This window comes from Cynocephalus volans, chromosome 6, assembly GCF_027409185.1.
Source record: "Cynocephalus volans isolate mCynVol1 chromosome 6, mCynVol1.pri, whole genome shotgun sequence".
In the NCBI taxonomy this organism is placed as follows: domain Eukaryota; kingdom Metazoa; phylum Chordata; class Mammalia; order Dermoptera; family Cynocephalidae; genus Cynocephalus; species Cynocephalus volans.
In genome coordinates, this window is record NC_084465.1 from 57,562,171 (window position 1) to 57,589,652 (window position 27,482).

Below are 27,482 nucleotides of genomic sequence, written 5' to 3' on the forward strand. Positions count from 1 at the left end.
GCAGCATGTCAAAATGATTTGGCAAAGAGTTTCAAATGAGGCAGGTTATGGTGAGTTCCAAATTAGAAACAGAACATACTGAATGAAGAAAACCACTGATGAAAGAACTACTTCTCTGTCTTCTGAAGCCATTCGACTGGAGGAATTAGAATATTCTCAGGAACTTTCCTGCTAAGTGAGTTATGACAAAATCCAAAAAGCCATTTCACCTCCAATTTGTGAAATGGAAAATACATCAGTACAAAATCAAAAGTTTAATTCAATGTAATATACTATGACATTTTGGCCATATCTTTATTCTTATGATGTCATGCATTTCTATATTATTTCTAATAAACTTTGTTAAATGCAGGTGCCTTCCTCTCTAGTGGCTATTCTAAGAACCTGGGATTTACTAATTTAATCATCTCCCAGAATGTACTGTATGATTTGGGACCAAACATATGTTGGATTTTTAGTTTTACAATAGGCTAGAGAAAAAAGGCATAAAAAAGTGCTTCACATTTGGAATCAGCAATTTTGGCGTTCAAGAGCAGATGTTTAGTTCCCAGTGCCCAAATGAGGTGAAGATGTCCATTAATTCACTCTCTATCCGATATGCACATATTAGCTCTTCCATGTGCCCTCAGGAAGGCTTCTCGAATTTCTTTCCATACTCAACTTTCAATCTTCCCTTTACCAAGGACCATTTCTCCAGTACTCATCAGGATCTATTACCCTCTGATATATCCAAATTTTATTCTACTTGCTCTTCTTTATAATTAAGCTTTTGTAAAAATTTAATTCAAAACCCACATCAACATTAATGATCCACCTTCCCGAACTCATTATGCCCTGGACTTCTCCCTATACACAGCCAGGTCCCTCAATTCACATTTGTTAATCTGGTAACTGCATCCAGACTACTCCATTCATGTACCTTAAATGCTGCCTATCCTTCCAGCTGTTAAAAGCAGCCCGAGTCATTCCTCTCTCATTGTTTACATGGTTACAGAAATCTAATCTCCACCACCAAACCTGCTTAAAAGGATGAAACAGCTGACACGTTTCCTTTGTTCCCAGTGGACAAGAATCTTTGTGTCAACGTCTCATACATGGTTTAAAAACTTTATCATGCAACTGGTTTAATGTTGCTGCTGCTGTTGTTATTTTAATTCTATTATTCTTATGTCTAAGATATATGTGCTAAAGGTGACTAAGCTTGCTATTTCTTTATAACATTACCTTGGGTGATGCAACTTAAGACTTTGAAATCATGACACTAAAATCATGAAGCTATAAATAACCTCTGAATAAAAATTCAGTTTTCAGAATTCTAATTATTGATTTATATCTATAAAATAATTTGTTTATATATTTATATAAATATATAGTATATAAAAATCTATATAACTATGTATTCAAAAATTTTATATGTATATAAATTACACATAAGAAAGCTGACTTTTAAAATAAGACATGTATAATACAACAGACAGTTTCATTTTTAATCATCAAAATAAATCATCTGTTTACTGATTATACACTATATGCATGACACCATGGTGTAAATGTGCAGCTATGAATTACCTCCTCTTTTCTTGTTTCACGTTCTTTCTGCACAAACCAGATGACTTTTGCTTGTAAAGATCGTGGGGTACATTCAAGCAAAGTACTGTTGTTCTCTATGCCATAAGCCAGTCGCTCTTCAGTCTTATCCAAAGCATCCCCTGCAACAAGAATGTTAACATCAGATTTGTGACTTTGATTTTACTGGTAAGTGATTTTTAAAAAAACGTAATTTATTCAGATCTTGGCAGTGTGATTAACTCGTATTACCTCTTGGTAGTTTTTATGCAGGGTCTTTTAAAGGGGTCATTTAGGGAGAGTAGCATACCAAAATCTAGGCATTAAAAAGGCAAGCAGGCTATACGGTGGGACAGACAGAAGGAGGGAACTGTGAGTTTGTTTACAAAGGATGGGATAATCTGGACAGTAAGAAGGAGCATCGACATTAAATTCATGGAAAAACAACGACAACATCTCTTGATAAAGCAGAGAAGAGAAGGTGAGCACAAGCATTCAAGCAAGGCATAGGACCAAATTCATGGTTACAAACAAAAGCAAAAATCAGAAATCTAGGTGACCTGGTACCACATACACACAAGTGTGAGTGGCATTTGACAAGGTATTACACATAACCAGGTGTTGAGATCCTGCAGTAAGGAGCATGAAACTGAATTAAGCACTCATTGAACCAGAGTTTCTTGATTATAATCTATGACTTGGAACAGAAAGGCTCTCACTGGACTTGAACTCAAATTTGCATACAGGCAGTGGGGAATCAAAGCAAGCAGATTTACTCTTTTTTGTTTTAACCAAGATAAAATAACTAGATCCTGAGATTTTTTTTCCTTTGTCTACATCCTCCTCACCTTTAAAACTGACCCCTAAACTTCCATAATATTGATGTCCTCCCTTTCTCCTGCCAGTACTCCCAGACGCTTGAGTTCTGCACTGAATCCTGAGTCAGTGTGTGAACTGATCTCTGGACTGCAATCTCTGGATCTGTGTATCATCCCTGCTGGCCTCCCAACTATAGTGCCTCTTCCTCCCGTTACCTCCTGGTGAACTCAGTGACACAAAACACAGCCTCTTCACCAACCACCATTGTAATGTGAAGAGTCAAAAGAGCATTTTTCTGTCTTGTTTACTTCCTTATGTTTGCCTAAAACTGAAATTTCCTCTCATATTTTACCCATCAGAGCAACCGCCACCCTTCCTGCACTACCAACTCCAGCTCTAGTCTTATGCGACTCCAGTAAAAGAGTAAATGTTTTTCACTTTATTCTATTCCAGTGCTTAATAGATGACTTGATACAAGTTACTAATATATCGCTCTTGATAGGATCATCATAAGGCATATAACATGGTAAAGATATTTCCAGGTATGAGATGAAGGAAGAAGTCCTACAAATTACTGTAACATCAACCGCCTTAAATATGCAGTGTTCTTGTTCTAGAATTTCTCTGTTTAGAGGTCAAATATTAAAGCCTGGGTGTGCCTAAAACTTATTTTCCTAATTATGTAAAGATTATATTTCAAATCTACAAAATGTTAACTACATGGAAGCAAAAAAGAACACTTTCAGTTACATTGCTCTAGTATATATAAATCACAAAGAAGGCAGAAACTATTTTTAAGAAGTTTGCAGTTTCTTTTCAGTGTACACTCTAAGTAATCCATAGCAATTGATTCTTTATGCATTACCAACAAACTGCTGCCCAAAGCACTGCTGAGCTGCATTTCCATGCCGAACATCTTGTCTCCGGAATCTCCTGAAAGAAAATAAATGCATTTAGAAGATATTCAGATTTCAATTTTCCAGACTTTAAAATATAGCCAACCGCATTGAAGATTCAAATACCATTCTGATACTGAAAAACTTGATATCATATGAAACAAGTATAAAATCCAAGTTTCATAGTTTTCCATATTTTCATTCAATGTTCTTCAGTATTTAAGATCTATACAACATCGTTCTTTAAATGCTTACATAGGTTTGAATTGTGAATTCCCAGACAACAAGTTAATAAATTTGTCTTTACGTGTTGTTAAAAATCTAATTCAACAAAAAGTCTTCTGGTTTGAAATGAATATCCTGGGGTGGCAAGGGATGCGTGAAGATAAAGACAATGGGATTTGAGGTAAAATATTTATTTGAGTACAATGTCATAAAAACTCTCTATATAATAAAGTGCATGTGAAAGAGGTATTTGAATCCAAATATTTTGTTTTATAGCTATCTAATCAATTAGCAAAAATATAGTCGCTAATAAAAAGAGATAAATTAATAATATACTAAGCTGACTCTTTTATTCAGATATATTTAGAAAGTATATGCTTCTATTCGATATACTCATATATTACACGTGTAGAGAGGATGTGTTGCATCAAGAGGGACTCAAAAAATATTAGTTCTTTTTCCTTCAATCTGCCTATTAAAATTAGGATCACTTTTACTATATTTTCATATTTATAGGTTATTTAGGTATACAACGAAAAAAATACAATATTTTATATCCATGGAAAATATTTCCAGAATATATGTCATGTGTTAAATATTTAAGCATCTTCTTGAGGAATTAAACAATGGGAATTACCATTATTAGAACTGAAATTCTAAAATCAAAATCTCTAGTGTACTTAATTCAGATTAGAGACAAAATTATAGGTATTACATAAATGTGGAAAACACCACTTGCTTCTCTAACTCATAGCACTTCTTCAAGACTGAGGGAAAGACAGAAAGCAAAGTAGAAGTTTTACCCTAGAAGGCGATGGTGATGCTTCTGAAGTGAAAATGAGATGCTTTAATCACATGCAATGATAAAATTTGAAAAAGTGAACCAAATTCCCATGCCGATGCCCCACTAACATTCTGCATGGTCTTATGCATATGTCTTCCTTTTCCTTGCTCTTTCTGTCCTCCTTTGTAAAATAGAATTGGCTAAATATCCCCTAAAATCTATTACATTCTCAATTTTTTTTCATTCTAGGATTTCCTCAGTACCCTTAAATAATGATAATATAATGTTATTTCAAGAGATGAAGTGCTTTCTCACATAGAAATTCAGATCATACCTAACAACTTAATACATATCAAAAAGCTAGTGTAGATGAACATTTCCAGTCACCTACGTGCAAAAGCAGGTTTTGTTTTCTTTTCTTCTTTAAATATAAAGATTGCTGATTAGAAAACCTTACCTAAAGACCTGGGATTTTAAAGAGTTAAGATTAAAACTGTCACATGGATCATTCTATTGAGCTAGGTTGAAAATGCAATTTGTGGAAAAAGTAACAAGCAAAAGTGGAAAGTTTTATGCTTCTACATTATTTTACATTAGCCTTACTGCTGTTATGTAACTGATAGCAGCTCTAGAATAGAATTAGACTGCTGCTGTTAATTTCTCACTTTGTTGAATACTGCTTCAGTACTGGGAATCTAAAGCCTGTGAGCAATGATGAATAATGGAGCAGTGGTAAAATCAATGAAAGGGGTAACAGTTTCCACTTTGCAAAGATGGTTTTGAATCAAGTTATTATACAAATGATGCAAGAATAAAGAGAATTGCAATGAGATAATTCTAGATAAGCAATGTGAATGATAAATTGAGTGCAAAAAAATAGTTTAAAATCATAAACATGCATTTAAAAAACAAAGACATCACATCCTCTGGCAAGCTTTTAGTTCATTTCACACTATCCAAATACAGTTGTCCTTTATTTCAGTGTTAAAAAATCCCAAAAACGACAATAACAAAACCACATATTTGGATCAGGAGTTTGAGAAAAGTTGAGCAAAGTTGCTTTTCATTCTCAAAATTGCATATTTTTCTTACATCTCTAGCCTCTTAGAAACTTTTAAAGAGAACACTGGAAATACCCAGAATACAAGAGCAAGGGGAAGAAAAAGACCTAGCTTTACAAATTGCAGTATGTTCGGAAGATCATTTTAAACAAGCGGTTTGGACTGTGAATTAATGTTTTTTCCCCTTCTGACTCATTTTCACCCTGTGAGCAGAAAAGTATTTATTTTAATGACCAGTTTTCAATATCTGCTTCTATTCGGGTCTGAAGCAAAAACTATCTGTTATAAAAGCAAACTACTCGCCCTTCATGTGCTGGAAGTTATCCAAAAAACATTCTCCCAGGGTGGGTGATGGTTCAAAAGAATTTGACACCACTGAAAGATCTCCATTACATGTCACCGAACTGAGCTAATTCATTTATGAGCACGGCTTCGGACTCTAGCATTTCATTCCTTCCTGTCCTCTATTTTGCCCATTCATTTAACTTTTCCTAAATAGCTCTTTTTATCCATCAATTTAAATACATTATCAAACTTGTGTGTTTATAAATATCGCAAGATGCACCACATAACAAGAAATATTTAGCTACAGAAACTGCTCAGTTAAAATTTATCATCACTCCTGAATGCCTAATACAAAAACTAGTTATTCAGAAGCATTTGCTGCAAGGCTTGTAAACATTGTGAATGTTGCTAATAATAATAAAATAATTAATTTTACTATTTTTGATAAAATTCCCTTTCTACCCTCAAATCTGCTATTTCACTCCTGATCTTTGGAACAGCATGTTTTTTCCTGAGCATTCTCTGCCTTTGCACAGACAATTAATCCCCTTTAAATGGAATCTCCTTGTATTTCTACCTTCAAAATCGAGCTCAAAAATTGTGTTGTTTTAAGAATTAAATAATCGTGTGTGCTGCATTTAGTTCAGTATCTTATAAATAGTAAGTGCTCAGTAGTAAGCTACTACCATCATTATTTACAATTCCATTCTCCACATTAGGTTCTGAGTTTTTGTAGACAAGGGGAGTGATTATTTCTTCATACCCTTTACATATGACAGAGTAATTGGCTTAATAGATGAGTAAATTCCTAGTCAATATCTTCAAATGATAATATGGTTATATTCTTCAAGAATTTTTTTTTTAAATCAACAAGTATTTGTACATAATCAGTTAATTTGCTCAATTTTTGAATACAGTTAGTAAATTTGTTCAGAAATGTTCTCTCAAATTGGTAAAGGGCCACAAAAATGTTTATGTTGTATAATGATAAAATAAAAACATAAAAATAAAAATTAATAATAAAAAAAAAAAGAAAAAAAGAGAAATGTTCTCTCAGAGTATCATTTCGTTATTTTCTTATTATACCCTTAATACATACTGGAATGTTAACTGATCTCAGATCCAATTTACAAAAGTTTTGAATTAGTGAAGTTTTTAAAATGAGATGATGCTATATATATGAACCTATGAAAATAACAACTACACTAAGTTGGGCTAAATTAGATTCTGAAAAAGGTTTAGAGAAAAGTTGCCTAAAGTGAAATACTAAGAATTATTGAAAGTAATATAAACTGCTTTTAGTACGAAACTTTTATATAGTTCCATAATTTGCTTTATTTTTTTCTTTGGTCTTCTTATCATGAGAAAAGAAATGCTTATTCTATAAGAAATAAATGTATTTTTTCTTATATATTTTCCCAAAGTATGTGCAACTTCATATGGCTCAAATGGAGAAATATCCTTTATTCTTCAAAATACTTTCTGTACCTCAAGATCCCCTCTTTAAAGAATCCTGGGATTTACCTTCTGTTACAAATGGCAATGACCTCACAGAACTGTAGACACTGGATTTTGGAGGTCTTTAAGTACTCTTCATTTGTGTTGAATTAAATCACACATTTCATTAATTATACAGGTCATGCATTTGCCTAGGAGTTAAAATATTCACTTTCAAAATGAAATAAATGAAGACCAGCTGGTACAAAGGACATGAGGCAAATGCAGGATGTGTTTTAAAATGTATTTATTTATTTTCCTTTTAAGTCTTCGAATCCCTCATGTGTGGTGGCTTGCCTTTTCCACATTTTAAGTTTATCTATCCTCATTTCATGTCTGGAAGCAAAATTTTCAAAAGAGAAAAGAATCGATTCAAACCTATGTGGAAAAATAAAAGTCCAACAGCATGTTCAGCTCCAGTCTCTGTACATAATAATTAATGGAGATATTTTCAAGAAAAGTTTAGGATTTCAAAGCTTATATTATAAACAAAATATGACTCTGATAATTTATTTAAATAAAAAATAGCATGGTTATTTTCATGGCATGGGTATAAAAAGAAAAAACAAAAAATCAAAAGATTAGGGTTTTCCTAAACAATAGAGATATTCTATAAAGTATCATGTCTCACCTTTTTGCATGTGTCCCTGTTGGGTAATACCGGGAACAGGATATGCCATCCCAGGCACAGTAAGGGTCTCGAGCCAGGCAGCAGTCAGCACAAGCACTTCCATACATGTCACACTGATGGAATCTGACTTGCGCCACGGCAGAAGGAGATCCAATATACAGTTGTTGCTACAGAAATCAGAAAGAGGCCACTCGCAGAAATGGACAGAACTTTCACTGAGCTAATATACCTAGCTTTTCACATTTATACACAATCTCCTCAGTGAATACTCAAATTACAGCAGTTGCTCCAGACAGATAATGGAACATTGATACTTTCATTTCTCCAAAATTTGAAAGGCTTTTATAGACTTAAATGTAGGAGTACCAAAGTTGTTAGACTAAGCATGATTAGAACTCAAGCAGCTGTCTATACTTTTATTCATTATATAAGCAAAAAACCTCTTGCATTATCTAATACTATAGGTCTTCCTTTAAAGATGGATGGGGACATCCAGTAAAAGACTGAATAAGTAAATGGTCTCTTAAATATTCACATTTAACCTTTAGAAGAGTGGTGTAGATATCTCTAGAATGACTTGAGATAAACTGTAAGATATGTTATTTAAAAAAAAGGCAAGTAGCAATGTTTAATATATGTTCCCGTTTGCTTAAACATGAAAGGTTATTTATAAATAAATTTTAGACACTATAAGCAACAACTGTTTCTGGAGTTCACACCAAAAATTGAGTCCACTGAGATGGAAAGAGAAATTAGTTTCAGTGCACAAATTTGGATTATCATTATCACCATTCTTTAAAAAAAAAATAGTGAAAATAACTAGGCAAAAATGCCCTATCATGACTGTAGAAGTAAAACTTCTCTCATCTTTCTTTCTAAAAAAGTTGAAGAGGACAACATCTATTAAAAGTAAATCACTGCATACTTTTGTCAGAACCAATCAATGGGCATGAAGTTTCAGTCAAGCAAGATGAATCTGCTCTGGATCTGCTGTATAACACTGTACTATGTGGTCAACAATAATGTATTATACACTTAATAATTTCTTAAGAGGATAGATCTTATGTTACATGTTCTTACTACAATAAAATAAAATAATAAAAGAAGAGAACTGCAACTTGCTCATATGTAAGCACATGTAGTAATGTTTTTATATCTTTTAACCTTAAATCACATATAGTACACACGTACACAACTTACTCTCTTTGAAGAGATCTCCATAGAGATAATAGGAACTGGATCCTGGAATTAAAAAACAAAAATGTTTCCTTTTTAAGAAAGGAAATCTAGAAATATCTACCTTAATATGGTTGTAAATCACCTGAAATCAAATTAGGTATGTGGGTGGTTCTATGCCAAGCAGCCTATAGCTTTCATTTTAGTAAATAAATATGTAAATACGATTAAATTAAAATATAGCTTTACGAATATTTCCTAATGGAGTGAAACAGATATATAGATGAGAAAAAGTAGTGGATAATCTAATCAGCTTACTGTTTTTCTCTGGAATGTAATTTTTGTGTTTTCATTTAAATGTTACTCATTCTTTGGAAACTCAAGTATGTTTAAATAAAATAATGAAGTCAGAATGTTCTTCCTGAACAGTTAAATGTGAAACAGTTATGTCTTGAATAGGCATCATTGCTAATGAACTGTGTGATCTTTAATCATTTTAACCCTAGCCTAATCAAAATGCTTTTCATTTGAAATGATCATGGTGAATCACTATGAACCCAAGATTCTTTGAACAAGACTAACATCATTTTCTTAGAATTGCACTGTGGAAGGACAACATATAGCTCAACTTTGAGAGGCTATGTATTATTTTAGGCATGTTGATTAAGACTAGGGCATCTCTAAAGAACACAAAAAGTTCAGATCAATTCTACAAGTGGAGAAACACTAGGCATGTGGAATCCACTGTGGGGATAATTACACTTTGAAGAAATATTTTTTAAAAGAGAAAATTTCTCTTAAATTTCTTTTAAAAGAGAAAGAGAGATCTTCTTTTTCAGCAGGATTTTTAAAAAATATTTTAAAGAACCCAACCCTTTATACATTTGTGAATCATTCATTTACTCATTTAGGCAACATCATTTCTTAAGAGTTTATATGAAAAATAAAAAATGAAAAATGGTGGTGGATGCTGTTAATATAAGAGCTATGGTCCATAAGATTTCCTAACATGAAAGGAAATCTTACATAGAGGCTAAATATGCAAAATAAGCAGAAACAGCTCCTTTGGTTGAGATAGGAGAGTGATTAGCTTAGGATGTGGTTCCGGGAACTCTGGTCTCCAGGAAAAACAAAGCAAGATGCACTGCTTTTCATTAATAAAGTCATCACATACATATTCAGTATACACGTATACAAACAATCCTCATTATTCACAGATTCTATATTTGCAAACTTACCTACTTGCTAAAATTAACTTGTAACCTCAATATCAATACTTGCTGTGTTTTCTATTCCCAGACATATGCATGAACCAAACAACAAAAAATTTGATTCTAAGAATATGCACATTCCCAATTGAGATCAAAAAAGTTTACACTCTGCCTTCTTGTTTCAGCTTCAGTATACAAGTGTTATTTTCACGGACTATTTAGTGTCATTCACATTTCTGTGTTGTTTATTGTTTTGCTGTTTAAAATGACCACCAAAAACAGTGTTGAAGTGCTGTTTAGTGTTCCTAAACTTCAAAAGGTTGTCATGTGCCTTAACATAGAAAATACTTTCATTAGACAAATTTTATTCAGGCATAAAGTATAGTGCTGTTGGCTGTGAGTTCAGTGTTAATTCATCAGCAACATACACTAAATAAAGTATCTTTAAATAGAAACCCACGTAAAAGAAGGTTATGTATTGATCAGTTGATAAAAATATTATAATCAGAAATTTGCAGGAACTTAACCCTGTACAAATATTTCCCCCAGAAGCGATTGTCATTATACACTAATTTATTGCTCACGGTGACTTTAAAGACCATAATTGCTGTGAATAATGAGACCTGACTCATTATTTAATATGTATACATATATACACACACAGGCATACATACACATGCATACGTGCACATATATATTACATATGTATAGATACATATAATTGTTTTTGTCGTGTTTAATCTTTAAATTATCATCTTCTATTTTTTAGTAAATTCTCTGTGTAATTAATACACTGTAACAAATAGCAGTATGCTTATCCTGACACAATGTCTACAATATGAAAGCATATTACTTTTTTGGGTCACTATTTATAGTACATCTGTACAAGTTGTGACTTTGCGATAATGACTCTGGAACTCATATGTGGTATAAATGGTGTTACATGATAGTCATAGTTTTTACATTGACATTCTTTTCATGCTAGGTATATATTGGCTTCTTCATTTTAAAAAGTCTATGACAATCAAATAGATGAATCAGAATTTTAAATCATTCCTCACTTCGGTTTGCTCTGAATTCACCATGCACTAGTTAGAGGAAAAAAAGCTGACATGTATTTCCTACCTACATCTTGTAATTGAATGTAGCTATCAATTTGGGCTGTATTTTTCCCTGAAAATACCTTGAATATCTGCAGTTCTTCTAGAATTACTTCTTCCATCGATTCTGTTTCTTGGTTGTAAATTGTGATTACTTTCAGCACAATTCCATTATCTGTAAGAAGGCAAAAGAAGAGAGAAGTTATAATACAGTTTTTAAATAGTTACTAACGGTATAGGGTCTATGAATTCAAATAAGATTTGAAATCTAGATGCGTGAAACATTTTAATAACTACCAATTATAAACAATATGACTACTTGCAAATTTTATTAGTTGCAAATTTTATTAATTAGAAAAAATATTTTTATATGCCGGCCAAAAATTAAGACCAAATAATTTGTATTTGTTTCCAAATAGAATTTCCAAAAATCTAATTATGGGTTCAGAAATCAAAATGTCTTTTGGAATTAATGAAATAGAAGAAAGATGCCAAATTATTCTAGCTTCTTCTGTGATGTATGATGCAAGAAAATGTTTTACTTAAAGCTACATGTGTGGTAAGATACTATACTTTTAATCTTAGGGAACTTTCCAAACAACACACTGTGGAAATCTTACATATATATATACATATGTATGTATATAAGATTTAAAATATATATATGTGTGTGTATTTATATTTTAAGAAGAAGACCAAAAGTATACACCATTGAGAGAAGTGTGAGTCCTCCTGTACTAATCATTTAGCTTCCATAATTACCAATTATTTTATGCACTCATATTTATATTTTAAAATTTCATCATATTTTTGTTATTCCTTATATCCCGAGGTTCCACTTGAAAATTTAATAACATTAATTTATCTATACAAATAACTTGGTGTAGTGCTAGAAATAGTAATTCCAAGCAAAGTAAGTGCTTTGAAAGTGCCAATTCAAGAGTTCCCATGATATTTGTGAAATTTGTTAAAAAATGATCAAATCTTGTGGTTGGGTAAATAAAAATTGATTATAATTAAACTAATAACTATTACCTATACTGTACACTAACTAAAATAAAAATTAACATCATTTTGAAAACCAAGTACACTTATTAAATATTGCACAATTATTATGTCAGAAAAAAAATGAGGACTAAACTCAAATTATTAATTTGCAACTAGTAATTTTGCAATAGAGACATTATGTGCATTGTACTAAAGCTTGTGTCTGGTAAATATTGAGAGAAATAACTATCATTTGTGGGATTTTCCAATGTTGTACTCATCACACATTATTAAAAATGTTCTTTTGTTCTGAAAACCTGTAGTTCAATATGATGATATCTTTGAGTTAAACATGGTTTATAAGACAAATATATATACCTGGTATTTCTCGAATTCTCTCAAATAGCTTTGGTCAATCTGACAAGAAAGTATTTATAAAACGTTTCTTAGGCTATTATTATATTTGTCTTCTGCTTTCTAGGGCATTTAAAAATAACATACATTTATTAATTTTATCAAATATTATTGTTGCTTAAGGAGTTCCTTTTCTTTTCTTTTTCTTTTTTTAACTCTGTTGGAAGTTACTATGAGTGAATACATAGCCAAATAATTTTACATTTATTAAAGAAATCGGATGCTTTGATGATCTTAAACCTACAGTGCAGAGTACGTTATTAGCACCAACTTCCTAAAATAAACAAATAAAATACAGCCTGTATCAAAGATCGATTTCTAGAAATAAGATGAATATTTCCTTTTTTGAATCTTTCCTTTCTTAAAAAGTATTATTGCAGAAGCCCAAGCACCAGTGTTAATATTGGATCCTGATTCCTGATCTGGGTATATGCCAATATTCCTTCAAAATTATGTGTCTATGATTAAAGTTATGTGTGGTAGAATGCTCACTTTTCTAAAGAGCAACTGCTATAGCAACTACTATGCTGCATAAAAAGAAAGAAAGAAAGAAATGATTATTTTAAAGACTTTTTAAACGACTATAGAATTTTTAAGTACTTTATGGAATTTGCTAAATATTACTCTAAATTTTGAAAAATTCCAAGTTCTCTTCCACAGATCTAATGGAAATTATAAATTTATTTAAAAATTTCACTTTTAGCATATTCATTATACCTTGTTTTGTTAATGCATGATATTATAACTTTGGTGTGAAAGTTTCCCTACATTATGGGTAACATTTGGCTTGTTTGGTACAAATAAGATTCTGATGAGACCTGATAAGAATTGCTGTGGTTATAGATTTAAGTGAAGTTGTTGTCCCAAGTTGTTTGTAAAATTTTGAGGCCTCACTGAGCAGCCAAAGGCAGTATAGGACTAGGAGACCAACAGGAGAGCCATCTAGCCATGACATCCTCCTTCCACGACAAGAAGTTCTATTTGTAACCAACATTGTTCATTAACATCAATTATTCATTTCTTCAAGTATTCGTTTATTCAACTGCATTAAGTATTGAGCATGTATCAGAAGTTATGTGCAATAACAGCCTCAGATCCTCTCTTGAATTGCTTCACTATTTTTTAGATCTGAAATAAGGATGACTAAATAATTTATTGTCCAAACCATGACATTTTTGACAATGAAAGTGGTAATAATAATAATTATTCCCAGACAGTATTCATAGACTATCACTATTGAGGTCAGATGATGGCTTTATTTCATCTTTCTCATTTTGGATTAGCAGTGTGCAAATGGGCTAATAATCCACAGGAGATTTGTTGATAGGTACTTGCCTTGGGTTGAATGTTCCCCCAAAACTTAATCCCCACTGCAACTGTTGAGGGTGGGAAAAACTTGAAGAGATGATTAAGTTGATTGTTTAATGGTGGCCAAGAGTGTGGTTCTGGGGGCTTTAAAAGGAGAGCACGTGAGGAACTATCTCTCTCTCTCTCTGCTCCACCATTTTTTGCCATGTGAGATCCCTGGGTCACTGTCACCACCACCAAGGCCTTCGCCAGCTGTGGAGTCCCTCAGGGACTATGGACTTTCCAGCCTCTGAAACTGTAAGCAATCAATTGGGCTTTCTTTATAAATTACCCAGTTCCATGTATTTTGTTATAAGCAACAGAAATGGATCAATACAGTGATTTTCAAAATATTAAAATTATTTATTTTAAGGGTCAATTTAAATGTCTCTGAGTACTTTGTCATCTCTTTACCTGTCCCAATAAACAAGACATCATATTGGCCATCCTCAGCTTCCACTCGATCCACTGCTATTTGTTTCAGGTTATATTTTCCATCTGTTTTTACCAATATTGGTTTTTTATGGGCAGGTTTTATGGGCTGGTACATTAGTGGGTGGCTTCTTGCAAATCGGATGGCATCGTCAGGGTAGTCTTTGGTGGTTCCGTACCTTCCTCCATTCACTTTGCTGGCACACTGAAATGCAAGAAGATTAGATCATTCTTTCTGCCTTAACCCTAAAGAGTAAATTTATAATCGACCACACAAAGAATTGGAAAAGTTGAATATGTTTAATTAATCAAGCATTCATTTAGAAATATTTAGTGACCACATATCTTTCATTACAGAAATGGAATCTACATTAAAAATTACAAAGAGAGACTAAATTATTTCAAACATGCAGCACTAGAAATATACAGAAAGTAGTGAAATCCCAGAAAAGTGAAGTGTATTTAATACATGGACAGCTTAGAGGTGGTAAAAACATTTAACATCATAAATATTCAAATTTTCAAATTATTTTCCCTGTTTCTGAAATTTGTCTCTCATATTGTAAATTAAATTTTAAAGGTAAAAAAACTATTTTTCATAGAAAAACAAAGTGTCTTTGTTGTGCTCAATCTTGTCTCAAAACTAAGGATCACAACTGTAGGAAATAGCTTTTCAATTATTGGTACTATGCAATTTCATTGGTGATGGTTCCAATTGGCTGACTAGAGAAGTTTAGTGCTATAACATAGACACCTATTCAAATCTTGTCATTGTTAATTACTGAGGGAAAACACAATCCTCCCTGTTTTACTCCCATAACCTGTATAGATTTAAATTATTTTTGTATGGATTAGACAAAATAAATTTGGAAAACCAGAAATGTTTACTATAACATGTCTTAATTCTTATACCACTGACTAAAATTAAATGCAGAATAGCACCTTAAGTTACTTCTTGGAAAATCTTTAATGGTGTTGATTTACACTTACTAATACATGCTCCCTCATATCGTATATTTTTCTACAGAACCAGCAGCAATTGCAATGATTATCTTGATAAAAATTTTCCACTTTAGAGTATATTTATGGTAGTTTAGTAATCAGATTCTGCAAAGAAGGCATTTATAATGGTTTGTTTTTAAAAGTTGGGCCATATTTCTTAATTTGGCATGAATTTTTCACTTGAGTGTACTTTCATGATATATAATTGGAAACATTTTGGACTAGCTTGGAAACAGTTCAGTAACCAATCACTTCCTCCAAATCTCCTTTAAGACCATGTGGTTTCAAGAAGCATTTCCAGCAAAGCCACAGGAGTAGGTTTTCTTCACTTAAATTGTAATTTCAATCAATAGAATGAAATAAAATATACTTTATGTCTTACTGAAGGTAATAATTTTAAGCCAGTGAGAAAGAGTGATTGAAATGGTAAAGCCTTACACTTGTTAATGGAGGTTAGGTTTGTTTCCACTTTGGATTTTGGCTCTGCAAAAACAGTTTCTACTTGACTTGCAAGTAATTGTGGAATCAGCATAGTGATGGGATTTCACCAACTGCTCATAAAAGTGTAGATGTTGACTTGCATGACAAGTTAAATGTTTGCTCTCCATGGCTCACATACCACAGACAATGATCCAACATTTTTCCAAGCTAGTTGCACACAGAATACATGATTCAAAATCATCATCATCATCATCATGTCTAGACATGTGTGCAATTTAAAGCACAAAAGGTAAAAAAAAAAAAAAAAAAAAGCACAAAAATTTGAATGAAGTAAGGAGAAAGTTTGGCCTGGGGAACTTAGAAGCTGGTCCTGATATGAGAATATAAAAACTCAGTGACATTCTATTGTTTGGAAATTTCATGTGTTGCCAATTTTTCTGAAGAGTCTGGGAGGAATATGATGTTCATTTTATCAGATATTTCTGTGTTCATTAGTACCCTTAAAAATAAAATTCCATTTGGTTCTACTTAGTCAAAATGTCAATGATAATATATATTTTAAAATGCTGCTAGAATATATTCATTATAGATTATATTCTTTTCATTAAATAACAAGCATACAACTTGAGATGAGAAGTGATATTTTTTAACCATGCAAGTAATCAAGCATACTTTTAGGTGTACAATTCCTTAATTGTTTAATTGCAAAGTCTTGTAAATCATGTGAAACAGTGAACAAAATATTAGCAAAAGAAGTTTTAAAAAATAATACTTCGTTAAATGTCTGAACTTACAGAACCAGGCCTTGGGTAGGGGACTTTTCCTTCATAGACTGACCAGTGGTATTCAGGTCCTTCTTTATGTGCATACGGTCCATTAAAGGCTGCCCGGATGCTAGACATATGGTAGACACATATAGCATGCCCTCTAAATATATTACTGAAAAATACAAAAAGATAATAATTATTCTGGAACTAACCAGTCAAACACTCCACTCTACATAGATAAAAAAATTTTTTAAAAAAATACTTCTTTGGATAAAAAAAAGCTGCAGTTTCTTTAAGCATCGAATATTCTAGAAATATTAACTATTGCAATATTTCAAGTACTGAAACTCTGAAAGTTACCATTTCTTTAATTTCCTATTTTTTAAAATGACATTGTTAGAATGACAAAAGTTATTGTGTCACTTTATTTTATTATTGTTTAGTCATATACTGCGTTTTTATAGTTTTACTAGAGATTTCAAATTAACAGTAAAAAAAATCATTCCCAAGTTGAATTACTCATTTTATATTATCTTCTTTTGTGTTGTTCTATCTTCATACTAGATAATTTCTCTTAATCACTGAGCTGTTAATATTGCTACAAATTATATTCAAATTTTATTAGATTTTCAGTGTATATGATGTGAAGAACAATTTAAAGGCTCATGAGTATTTAGAACTTTGTTTCATTGTTTAGTTTGGGGTCAGGCCTGTAGACTTTAATATACTTATATATTCCTTCCTCCAGGTCACTGAAAACTGTACTGTAGAAGAAAGATGACTAAACTGGACATATTAACCTTGAAAAAAATACTTAAATTATATAAAACTCAGGTCCCTCACCTCTAGAACTATCAGCAGTTGAAATGATTTTCTTGATAAAAATTTTTACTTGCGGAGGATAAAGACAGTAATTGACTATGACAAGTTTTATTGGGGGTATTTATAATTAGAAAAATTAATTAAGATTTTTTAATTTAATTAATTTAAAAAGAAAACTTTTAAAAGATTTTCTTTTTTAAAAAAAAATCTGGCTGTATTTCTTAATTTGGGATGATCTGAACGGATTATAACATTTCCCCAGCCTCTGTATTGGAAGATTCAAAATAATTAATGTTTGTGAAAGTACTTTGCAAAATGTAAAGTTCCACATAAATATAAAATTTCCTACACCCTAAGACACCTGTGGACTAGCAGGCATGTTATCATCCTAGGACATCAATTCACACATTTTATAACACACCTTGAAGCAATTGGAAATGCCTAGTATACCTGTTTCCCAACTAAATTGTCCATAAATCTTTGATCGCCATTCTATGACTATCAACCTTTATGTCAGGTAACAGCTGGGAGCTTTTTTCTCAGATTTATGTATAAATTGTGCAGTCAAAATTATGGAAGAAAACCATGTCTTGTCTTTGATTTCTCAGAAAGATCCATTATCCTATCATTTAGTAAGGTAGCTTACAAACTGATCACATTAACCCATAGAAAACTATACTGATTATCTCCTACCTTAAATTTATAATATAAAGCCACTGAATTATCATGCAATATATAAATTATTCACTGGCATAAAAGAAAAGATGAAGTGAAAAAAAGTTGGGACTTTCCATGGACTGCAACAGCTACCGATCTACGTTAACTATTTTTCTTTGCATCAAGGAGTAATTGCTAGGAAAAATTGTTTCCATGTTTCTCTGTGGAAGAAAAGGTCTCTTTATAACAGCAGGATACGTGTCCAAAGAGCTTTATTGTTTTTTTCAAAGTGAGCATTAGATATCACTTGCTGAAAAACTAAACGAAAGCTGTGTAGAAAGGTCCTAAATAAGCACAATATATTGCATTACATAACATTTTATGGACAATACAATGTCAAAGAAGAGCTGAATAATATTATTCTATCCCCATCAAGAGAATTGAGGTATATTCTCCTTAATTTCTCATACCGATTATTTTACCCACATTCTTGCTCATTTGGAAAAATACTTTCAGTCAAAACTGATTCTAATTTTTTTTATTTATGTACCAATACACATGAAATAATATTTTATTCATTTTTACAACAGCACTCATCTAAGGACACAAAATACAAAAACATAAATCAGAAACCAATAGATTATAAGACCTACACTGGCGCAGTAAATTTAAAAGATGGAGAGCAAATCATAAAAGTGTGCTCACTATGAAGCTACATAGGAATAGGAAAACCAGAAGAAAGGAGTGAGAAAGATGCTTTGTGATAAGGAAACAAGGGGTATTTCTTGGAGATAGCAATTGACAAGAATTGGAGAACTGATACAAATCAGTGTTGGAAGAAAAAGTTATTTTAAGCAAGAGAAATGAATAAAGAAAAATATAGTGATGAGAACTAGCAAAGTAGATAGTGGTATGTGTCAAGGTATTATCCTGTCAAAAACAGAGCATTAGAAAAATTAGATGAACATTTTCCAAAGGTGACTTGATTGAGCTTTGACAGCCTGTTTTGGAAAATTCTATGTGACAGAATAAAGAATTATCCTAGACTCCATAGCATGGAACCAATATCTTATAAACTATATAAGAAAAAAAAAAATCTTCTGTTGGTTAGATTAGAGAGGGAAGAAATTAGAATACTGGGGTACTACACACAAAACAGGTAAGGATCTGGATTTAGATTGTGGCTTTGAAAATGAAAGTACAATGGCAAACATAGGAGAAGGAAGAGAAATTGGTGACATAAAGCGTAGAAAATGAGAATGATAACTGGGTTAATAGTATTTCCAAGTTGCATACACCATGAAGGAGGAGTCCAGTGAGACATCCTGTGTCACAATATAAAACATTATATTATATATATATTATGATAAGTTATATTTTTATATATTGATATATAAAAAACATGATATTGACCATATACATTTCTCACCTGGTAGTGTTGAAGAGTCCAAATATCACTGGGTTCTTATGATCTCTGGTATGTAGCAAAAAAACATCCTCTGAAAAATTAAAGACCATTCCATCACTTAGTATTTTTAGCTCTCTTTGTATGCTAGGAAAATGCATTCACATAAAATAGTTTAGAATCCAATACAGATTTTAAGATAGACATTTCTACATATAATCACACAACCATGACCACATCATAATGGAGTGAATCATTTGGCTGCTCTGGGGTGGCTTTGAAATGAACCACAAGGAAGGAACCAGAGACACTGACTCTAAGTTTTCATTAATAAAACAAGTCTCTTTTGGTTCCTGCAACTCCTTTGCCCCTGCCATACGGGTCTGGCCAAAGTAAAAAGAACCTTGCAGTGTGTTAGAGAGCAAAAATGCAGAAAATAAGTTTTCCATGTGTGCTAGATATAGAGCTATAGAGAGGCATATACATCAAAGGGTTAAATGTGTTTCACCTACTAATATTTACCTAATTCATCAAAATATGTATCAATTCCATTCATTCCTGGTACCGAGCAAACCAGTCTAGCTTTTAGGAAGGTACTCCACTTATTCACTAGTATTCTCTGTCCTCCCACATCGTTCTGTGAAAACAAAAAGTAGGTAAACGGGTACTCAAAGAAATTTTGCAAACAACAATTTTGTATTATTAAACGTGCAGATGCCAAAAGGTCTGCCTTTTTTCATTTAACCAGGAACATTTTTCATAATCCCCAGATAATATTATAAATGCAATTACTCCAACTTTTTTTTCTTTTTTAGGTTTGTGCATTCTACTTTTCATTGTACTTTCACTCTGGTGAATTAAATATATTTTTCAGGTATTAAACGATATTAATAGAGTGGTAACTCATAAATGAAGTAGTGGTTTTTATGATCTAGATACCTTGATGATTATTTTATTGACAAGTAATTTGACTATCTCAGGCATAAGGAAGCATCCTTTTCTCTTTCTTCCTGTAGTAAAGAAAGCTTTAAATACAGAGTCACACGTACATACCCATATGAAATACCATGGTACTTCAAAAAGTTCATGGAAAAATAGAATTAAAAAGATAATATGAATCTTTCTACAAACCTGTTAAAAGGCCCCTCATAGGTACGTTGTATGAGTATGTTCCTACTTCAATTGGTTTTGAATGTTTCCAAATAACCTATCTGAATACTCAACAAACTACAGATGGTTTCTCTATAGAATCAACCAAGATGTTGAATCATAGTTATGTATATTATCTATACCATGAACTAAAAAAACAAAAAGGATTTTTGTTAAATTTATTAAAATAATTAAAGCTCACGCTTCTGTGTAGGGAAAGGTACAGCCTAATTATAGAAAATTTCTTCTTAGTAGGGCTTTGAAAATGGGGACCATCATACAAAATACAAGGCTCTTTTAAGATAAAACTTTCATAGACATGAAGTATAAGCAGCCTACAGAATACTAGAAAATCTTTTAAAGTAGAAATCTACTACAAAATTAACAAAGGCTTGGCTATAAATTGTGAGACAAGCAAGCCTATGAGAAAGAGAGAAAAAAATGTCATCCTCACCACACAAAGTCGCCCCACTCTGGTGTAAATTGCGTGGGCATTGTTTTCTGCCTCCAGGGCCTTTTCAGTAAAAAAGAAATACACTTTGTTGTCATCTTGGTCTTCATTGTCAGGAATCATATACGAACCTACAAATTTTGGTTCTAAAGGAGTAAAAAATAGAAGAAAAAGTGAAATAGATACTAAAACAAAATAAGTGATCTTATAAATTAGGTATCACAGAGTTTTTAAAATGTGAAAGGAATATTTAATAGGGAAATAAAACAGTAAGAAAGAGAAAAAAACTATTTTAAACAACACGCATTGCAAACTTTAAATGCATTTGAAGATGGACAGATTGTATATATAAAGTGAATGTAAATATAAAGAATATATGAAAGTAAAGAAGTCTACCATTACTTATTTTTTTAGTTTATAAATCATCTACCAGTATAGCTCATGGTAGACCACTTTAGATTTAAAGTGAAAAATTTAAGCTTTTGAGTCTCTAGTCTAAGGGGCTTGAATAAGTGACCTTTGATATGATATGTAAAACATTTTAATGATAACATGCCATCAATGATGACTGTGCCTTTTAAAGATTAATAAAAATGCTAAAAATAATGGAAATGCTCACCATAAAACAATATCTTTGCCCTAGATATACCAATGGGTCAAAACATAAAAATTATTCCTTAAAAAGAATTCTGTATTGAATGGCTAGTGACTCTCCTAGAGTTTTATTTGTCTCTAACGTGCAATGTGATCCTATTAAAACAAGCAAAGCAATCAATTAATCAAAAATTAAACCAATTGACAAGAATAGACAGAACATCTTTTTGGATAACGGGTTTTCACTTTTTATACATTTGCTTCATTTTTAAAAATTTAAGTCCTGATTTCTAAGCCTTGCTATGAAGGTAAATTGGTTTTATAAGTAAGCCAATATATTTTTACATAAAATACCCATATTATATATATTTTAATTCAAAAATATTGCCAGTAAAAAAATCCTGAAATTTGTAAAAAAGTATAAATTATTATCTATATTGTTATTATTATCAAAATGGCAAAACTTCTCATAAATTCTAGACTTGGCTTTAATCCTGATTTACACACTCCTTTCTCCTCAAGCCCACCTTTCAACAGGCGCTCATCGTCATGCTCAGTGCGAATATGGGCCAGTCGCCCCATGCTCCGGAAGATGGCAGCATCTCTGCCCCAGTAGTCACTGTAGAGTCCTGCAAACAATTCACTACCTGCATGGAAGCATCAGTGAAAAATAAGTCAGTATTTGTTTCTGGATGTGAAGACAAGGTATAAACCACAGTTCCATCAAACACAGTCAGGTTTAATATGTGTATGTATGATATGTACCTTTCAACATCAATACTATTGTTGTTAAGGTCATGGACGGTGCAGCCAGATGTCAGGGTTTGAATCCTGACTCTGCCACTTATTTACTGTGTGAACTTGGGCAAGTTGCTAACCTCTCTGTGCCTCGGTTTCTTCATTTACAGATGAGAAAAGGAATAGCACTTTAGAGGGCAGTTCAGAATAAACCACTTAGAAGAGTAGCTGGTAAATAGTAAGACCTATATCAGGGTGCTTCAAAACATTCATGGAAAGATTCCACTAATTCTATTTTTCCCTGAAGTTTCTGAAGTACCTTCATATAGTTACATCTTATTTAACTGAGCTTCTTTTAACCTTCATATCATCAAAGCCTTATTATTATTATTGTTATTTTATGGCAGATATTATATACACATATATTTGTTTTAGCTACTTAAAACCCTTCTTGTAATAAGAAATTGGTGTGATTAGTATGATCTTAGTTTGGGAACCACAAAGTCTGATAAAACTGTAAATAATCCAGTCAGTTGATTAATTTTTCTATCTTTTCTATCTGAATGATCCACAAAATTTACAACTTTACAGTTTTACAAATTTTACAAACTTTGTGGCTCAGTTAGAAAAGATATAAAAAGAGCTCAATTTTTTTGGGGGGGGCTTAAACAACAAGTATTTATTTCTCATAACTGTGGCATTTGGAAGTCTCAGATCAGGGTGCCAGAAGTTTCAGTTCAGGTTCTTGGTGAGGGCCCTATTCCTGTCTTACAGACAGTTGTCTTCTTGGTGTCTTGACATAGCAGAAAGAGAACTAGCTAGCTCTTGTGTCATGTCTCCTCTTAGAGCCAATTCCTGAGGGCTCTACCCTTGTGACTTAATTACCTCTCAAAGGCCTCACCTCCAAATATCACCACATTAGGACTAGGGTTTCAACATGTGATTTTGTGGGGACACAAACTTTCAGCCTATTGCCATTTCTAAACTTTCTTTTGTAGCCTATAAGGGTAGAATGGCTCATTCAGATCTTTGAGAGAAGTCAGGGCTTATTAGATTGACTATTAGATTGAGGAATCCATTTCAGGTCTAAAAAGGATTTATTACTGGAAAGGCTAGAGGTTCAAAAGGTCTGGTGAGGGGAGTCAGTGGTTTGGTAATAAGGTAGAATATCTGTATTGGTTGTGTTAGGGTCCTTTGACTGCAAGCAACAGAGAAAGATTCTTCTTAAATTATGTTTGAGAGAGAGAGAGTGAGAGAGAGAGAAACTATTAGAAGAATGGTCAGTTGCTTCCAAAATTGAAAAAATGCATAAAGGTGCCAAACAGATTCAAGAAGGGCAGGAGCCAGGGCACCTCTGGGAATTCAAGTAATAGGCACTGATTGATGTTCTTGTGAGGTACAGCCATAGGATAAATTGGCTTAAACTTTTTTTTTTCCCTTCCCTGTCTGCTAATGGTTCCAAGTTCCAGGAAAGAGTCCTGTTGGAAGATCACCACTGATAGTCCCACCAACAGACATAATTGGAAAGTAGTTTGAGAACATCAAACCAGTTATCCCTTTTCTCCTTCCAGCTGAATAAAATGCAGTTGTTTCCCATTCTATACTTCCCTCCACCATACTGGCACTGGCCAGCTCTAGAAGATTCCTTCCCCTCCACTCCCCAGAAGAGCAACACCTTCCTATATCTGTGCTTAACCCATGAAGTTTTCCCTCCCACTCACTCCGCCTCTACCTCCAGACCTTGATGATGCCTAATTTTTGACTTAGTATTGGCCACAACAGTTGAAAGAATGTATGAATCAATCTTTGCACTATTTCAAAGTTGGTGTCACCATGACTGCATCAGAACAAATGGGAAAGTGAGGAATTAAAGCTTAATGAGTGCTGACTGAATACCTCGTATATGGGAAACCGCATTCAAGGTAGATTGTTAAGATAGCTCTCCTCTCTTCCTCCTCCCTATCTCCACCTCCCATCCCATGTAAGATGTCAGTGCAGCTGCAACCTAGACTTTTGAAAAACTCAGAATTTAATCAGGCGGTCAAGAGAATCACTGAATGAAGTTAGCTGCAATATGTGATGGAGGTCACAGACTTAAAATCAGACCAGGGAATTGCATAAATGTATGCAGGGTCTTAAAAAATGACAATGTGTCTTTGGAGCCATAAAGGAAAACATTAATATAGCTTAAGAGAACAGAAAAAAACTAAAACATTTTTTAAACAAATGCAAAACCTATGGGTATAACTTGAACCCCACAAAAATCAACACCTCTCAAGCCTTGGGACTTTGTATCCTCTTTCCTCAAAGTGTTAACAAAAGGTGATGAGTGTATACATCAGTGGTACCAGGAGGACTGTCCTGGCCATACACAGCTCAACTGTCCTATCCCAGGCAAAAATTTCTGGCCAAAAAGCAAATGATAACAGCAGATCACTGGACACAGAAACCTCAATTTAGAGTGGTAAAATTATTTTCTTAATGAGTGACATAACTCTGGTCAGGTTTAAAAATAAGTATAGAGATGATTACATTACACAATATTAATCTTTTTGGTTAAATTTGCAATGTGCATAAAAGGAATGCTATTTAAAGTGCTTTAAAGTTTAAAAGAATTCAAATTAGTTGTGTTTTCAATTTTATATAAATGTAGTTATATAATCAGTTTTAGAATCAGTATTATTAAAGTTACAGGTATGAAAATTTGACCAAATATGTAAACAAAATTTAAAAGAACTTGAGTTTTTTATTTATAAATTTTACTTATTAGATTTTTAAAAATTGTTTCAAAATATATGAAGGTTTTTTTTTTCTCCCTAAGATAAAGTCTTTAAAACTTAAAAACTTGAGTAAGTTAAATATATTTTTATGATTTAAAATTTGAGAAATTAATCAACAGTGTTATATATAGGGCAATTTATAAAGTTTCAGCTTGAGTTAACTGACTTAATTTTTAAAAAGTGAAGATGATTGCTTTTTACATCAGATTTAGAAATAGAGTAATAAGGTATAAATCGAACCAAAAGTTTAGTGAAAAATAAGCTTTTAGAGGCATTAATATAATAAGCTATTTTTCATTTTTAAAAGACAATTCTAAATAATTTTTTTCTGTTCACAAAATCCACTATGGAGGCTTTAAAACTATATAGAATATAAATAAATAAAATCCAGGTGCCCCACAAGGGAGTTCACTTCTAAACTGTATATATTATATGACAGCGAGAGGAAAAAGCAAAGAAGGCAGAATGTTAACAACTGGTGAATCAGGTAAATGAAATACAGGTGCTAATTTTACTACTCTTTCAAGTTTTCTTTGTATTTGAAAATACAAATAACAAGTAAAAAGAAAAAGAGAGAGACATTTGTTGAGCGTCTCATATATTCAATTTATGCTAAGTGAGAGGTGTGATGATAAGGAAAATAATGAAAAAAGAAAAACAAAACTTTATACTTGGTCTTAAGACATGTAATTTGGTAGAGAAAAGTTATATCAGAACTCTTATTTAAGTATACCATGTTCTTTGGTAATAGAAGGAAAAAGAGCAACATAATTTATGCTAAAATCAATTTCTGCTGTCTTCACCAGAAATTTTATATCTATATTTGAAGAAAGGGAATATTGCAACAAAATGCACTCAGTGTTTAGGAATGCAAACCATTACTTGGAATTCAGTCTGCACTACTCAAATATGACCAAAGGAGAGTAATGCTGAATTAGTTAATAGGACTTGGGAATCATCAACTTTATGGCATAAACAACCAAGTTGATCCTTAAAAGAATTAACTGACTATTAAAACAGCAGAGTGAGGGTTTTTCTGAAATATTTTTGTTTTTAATTATTATAGTTGAATAATATTTCCTATATTAAATATAAAGGCCATCTTGTAAAATTATTCTAAACATTATTTGTTTTAATATGGGCTGAGCTGAACATTTAATGCATAATTGGTAAAAAAGACTAGACTTTTAAAAATTCATGAGTTTTTATTTAAGATTTTCAATATTTGATTTAATTTAATTTCTTAAAGTATTTTAGAACTTTGATATTTAAAAACATTATTATTATGGAAAAATAATCTTTATATTAGTACACATCGATTTTACTGCATTTATCCGAATTTGGCACATTGTTCCAAAATTCTCCTTGTTTTAATTAAGGCTGTAAAATTAATAAACAAGTACCCCTTGAAGCCACTAGATGGCAACCCTATGATACCAAATAATTCCACATCCAGGGCAGGTTATCTGCACAAAAGATGGTACATTTCTAGTCTAAGCCAAATTTCCTTTCTGTACTCACACACACACACACACACACACACACACACACACACACACACACACACACACACACACACACACACACACACAAAATCGTTTGCGAACAATTAAAAGAACACAATATGAATTCTATGACAAACTTCAAAGAAGCTAGACAGGTGTTAAAAACTATAAGCTGTGTACACAGAATTAAATGTGTTTCCATTGGAAACATTAGCTTTTCCTCAGAAGAGAAAGATTTTCCTTTCAAATCTTCTTGTCAATGTAAAGAAAAAAAAATAATAACTCATAGCAAAATATAATAGCAATGTTTGGAAAAATAATTTCCTAAAAAATAGAAAAAAGATAACAAATTAATAAAAAATAATTAGAATAAAGCTTTAGGTACAAATATAACTTTAAAGTAATTAAGCAAAAATACTCAGCATCGTTATGATATTTAATATTATTTATAGTAAATACACAGTCTATAATTGAAAATTTTACTTTAAAGTTATAACTATTTGGGGCCGGCCCCGTGGCTCATTCGGGAGAGTGCGGCGCTCAGAGGCTGCGGGTTCGGCCCCAAATATAGGGATGGCGGGTGCGTGGTGAGCTCACTGGCTGAGCGTGGTGCAGACCACACCATGCTGAAGTTATAACTATTTGGTATCAGAGAAAATTTGTAAATTAAACTTTTGGTATTTTACCGAGTACAAAAATAACATCTGGATAAATCACATTTTCATGAATTAAGAAAGAAA

General features: G+C 32.3%; 1 protein-coding gene across 1 annotated transcript in view; it reads right to left on the reverse strand.

The window, feature by feature from the left end:
* The window catches only part of SEMA3E (semaphorin 3E), a 112,662-nt gene that overhangs the window by 20,486 nt on the left and 64,694 nt on the right, over positions 1 to 27,482 (reverse strand). Inside the window, exons 5-15 of the mRNA XM_063100791.1 lie at positions 22,247 to 22,366; positions 21,129 to 21,271; positions 20,048 to 20,162; positions 19,550 to 19,619; positions 16,669 to 16,813; positions 14,414 to 14,636; positions 11,335 to 11,426; positions 8,965 to 9,006; positions 7,765 to 7,931; positions 3,251 to 3,318; positions 1,570 to 1,709 (exon numbers count right to left, since the gene is read on the reverse strand). Of these exons, the coding sequence (XP_062956861.1) occupies positions 1,570 to 1,709; positions 3,251 to 3,318; positions 7,765 to 7,931; positions 8,965 to 9,006; positions 11,335 to 11,426; positions 14,414 to 14,636; positions 16,669 to 16,813; positions 19,550 to 19,619; positions 20,048 to 20,162; positions 21,129 to 21,271; positions 22,247 to 22,366 (1,325 nt within the window). The remainder of the gene's footprint in view (positions 1 to 1,569; positions 1,710 to 3,250; positions 3,319 to 7,764; positions 7,932 to 8,964; positions 9,007 to 11,334; positions 11,427 to 14,413; positions 14,637 to 16,668; positions 16,814 to 19,549; positions 19,620 to 20,047; positions 20,163 to 21,128; positions 21,272 to 22,246; positions 22,367 to 27,482) is intronic.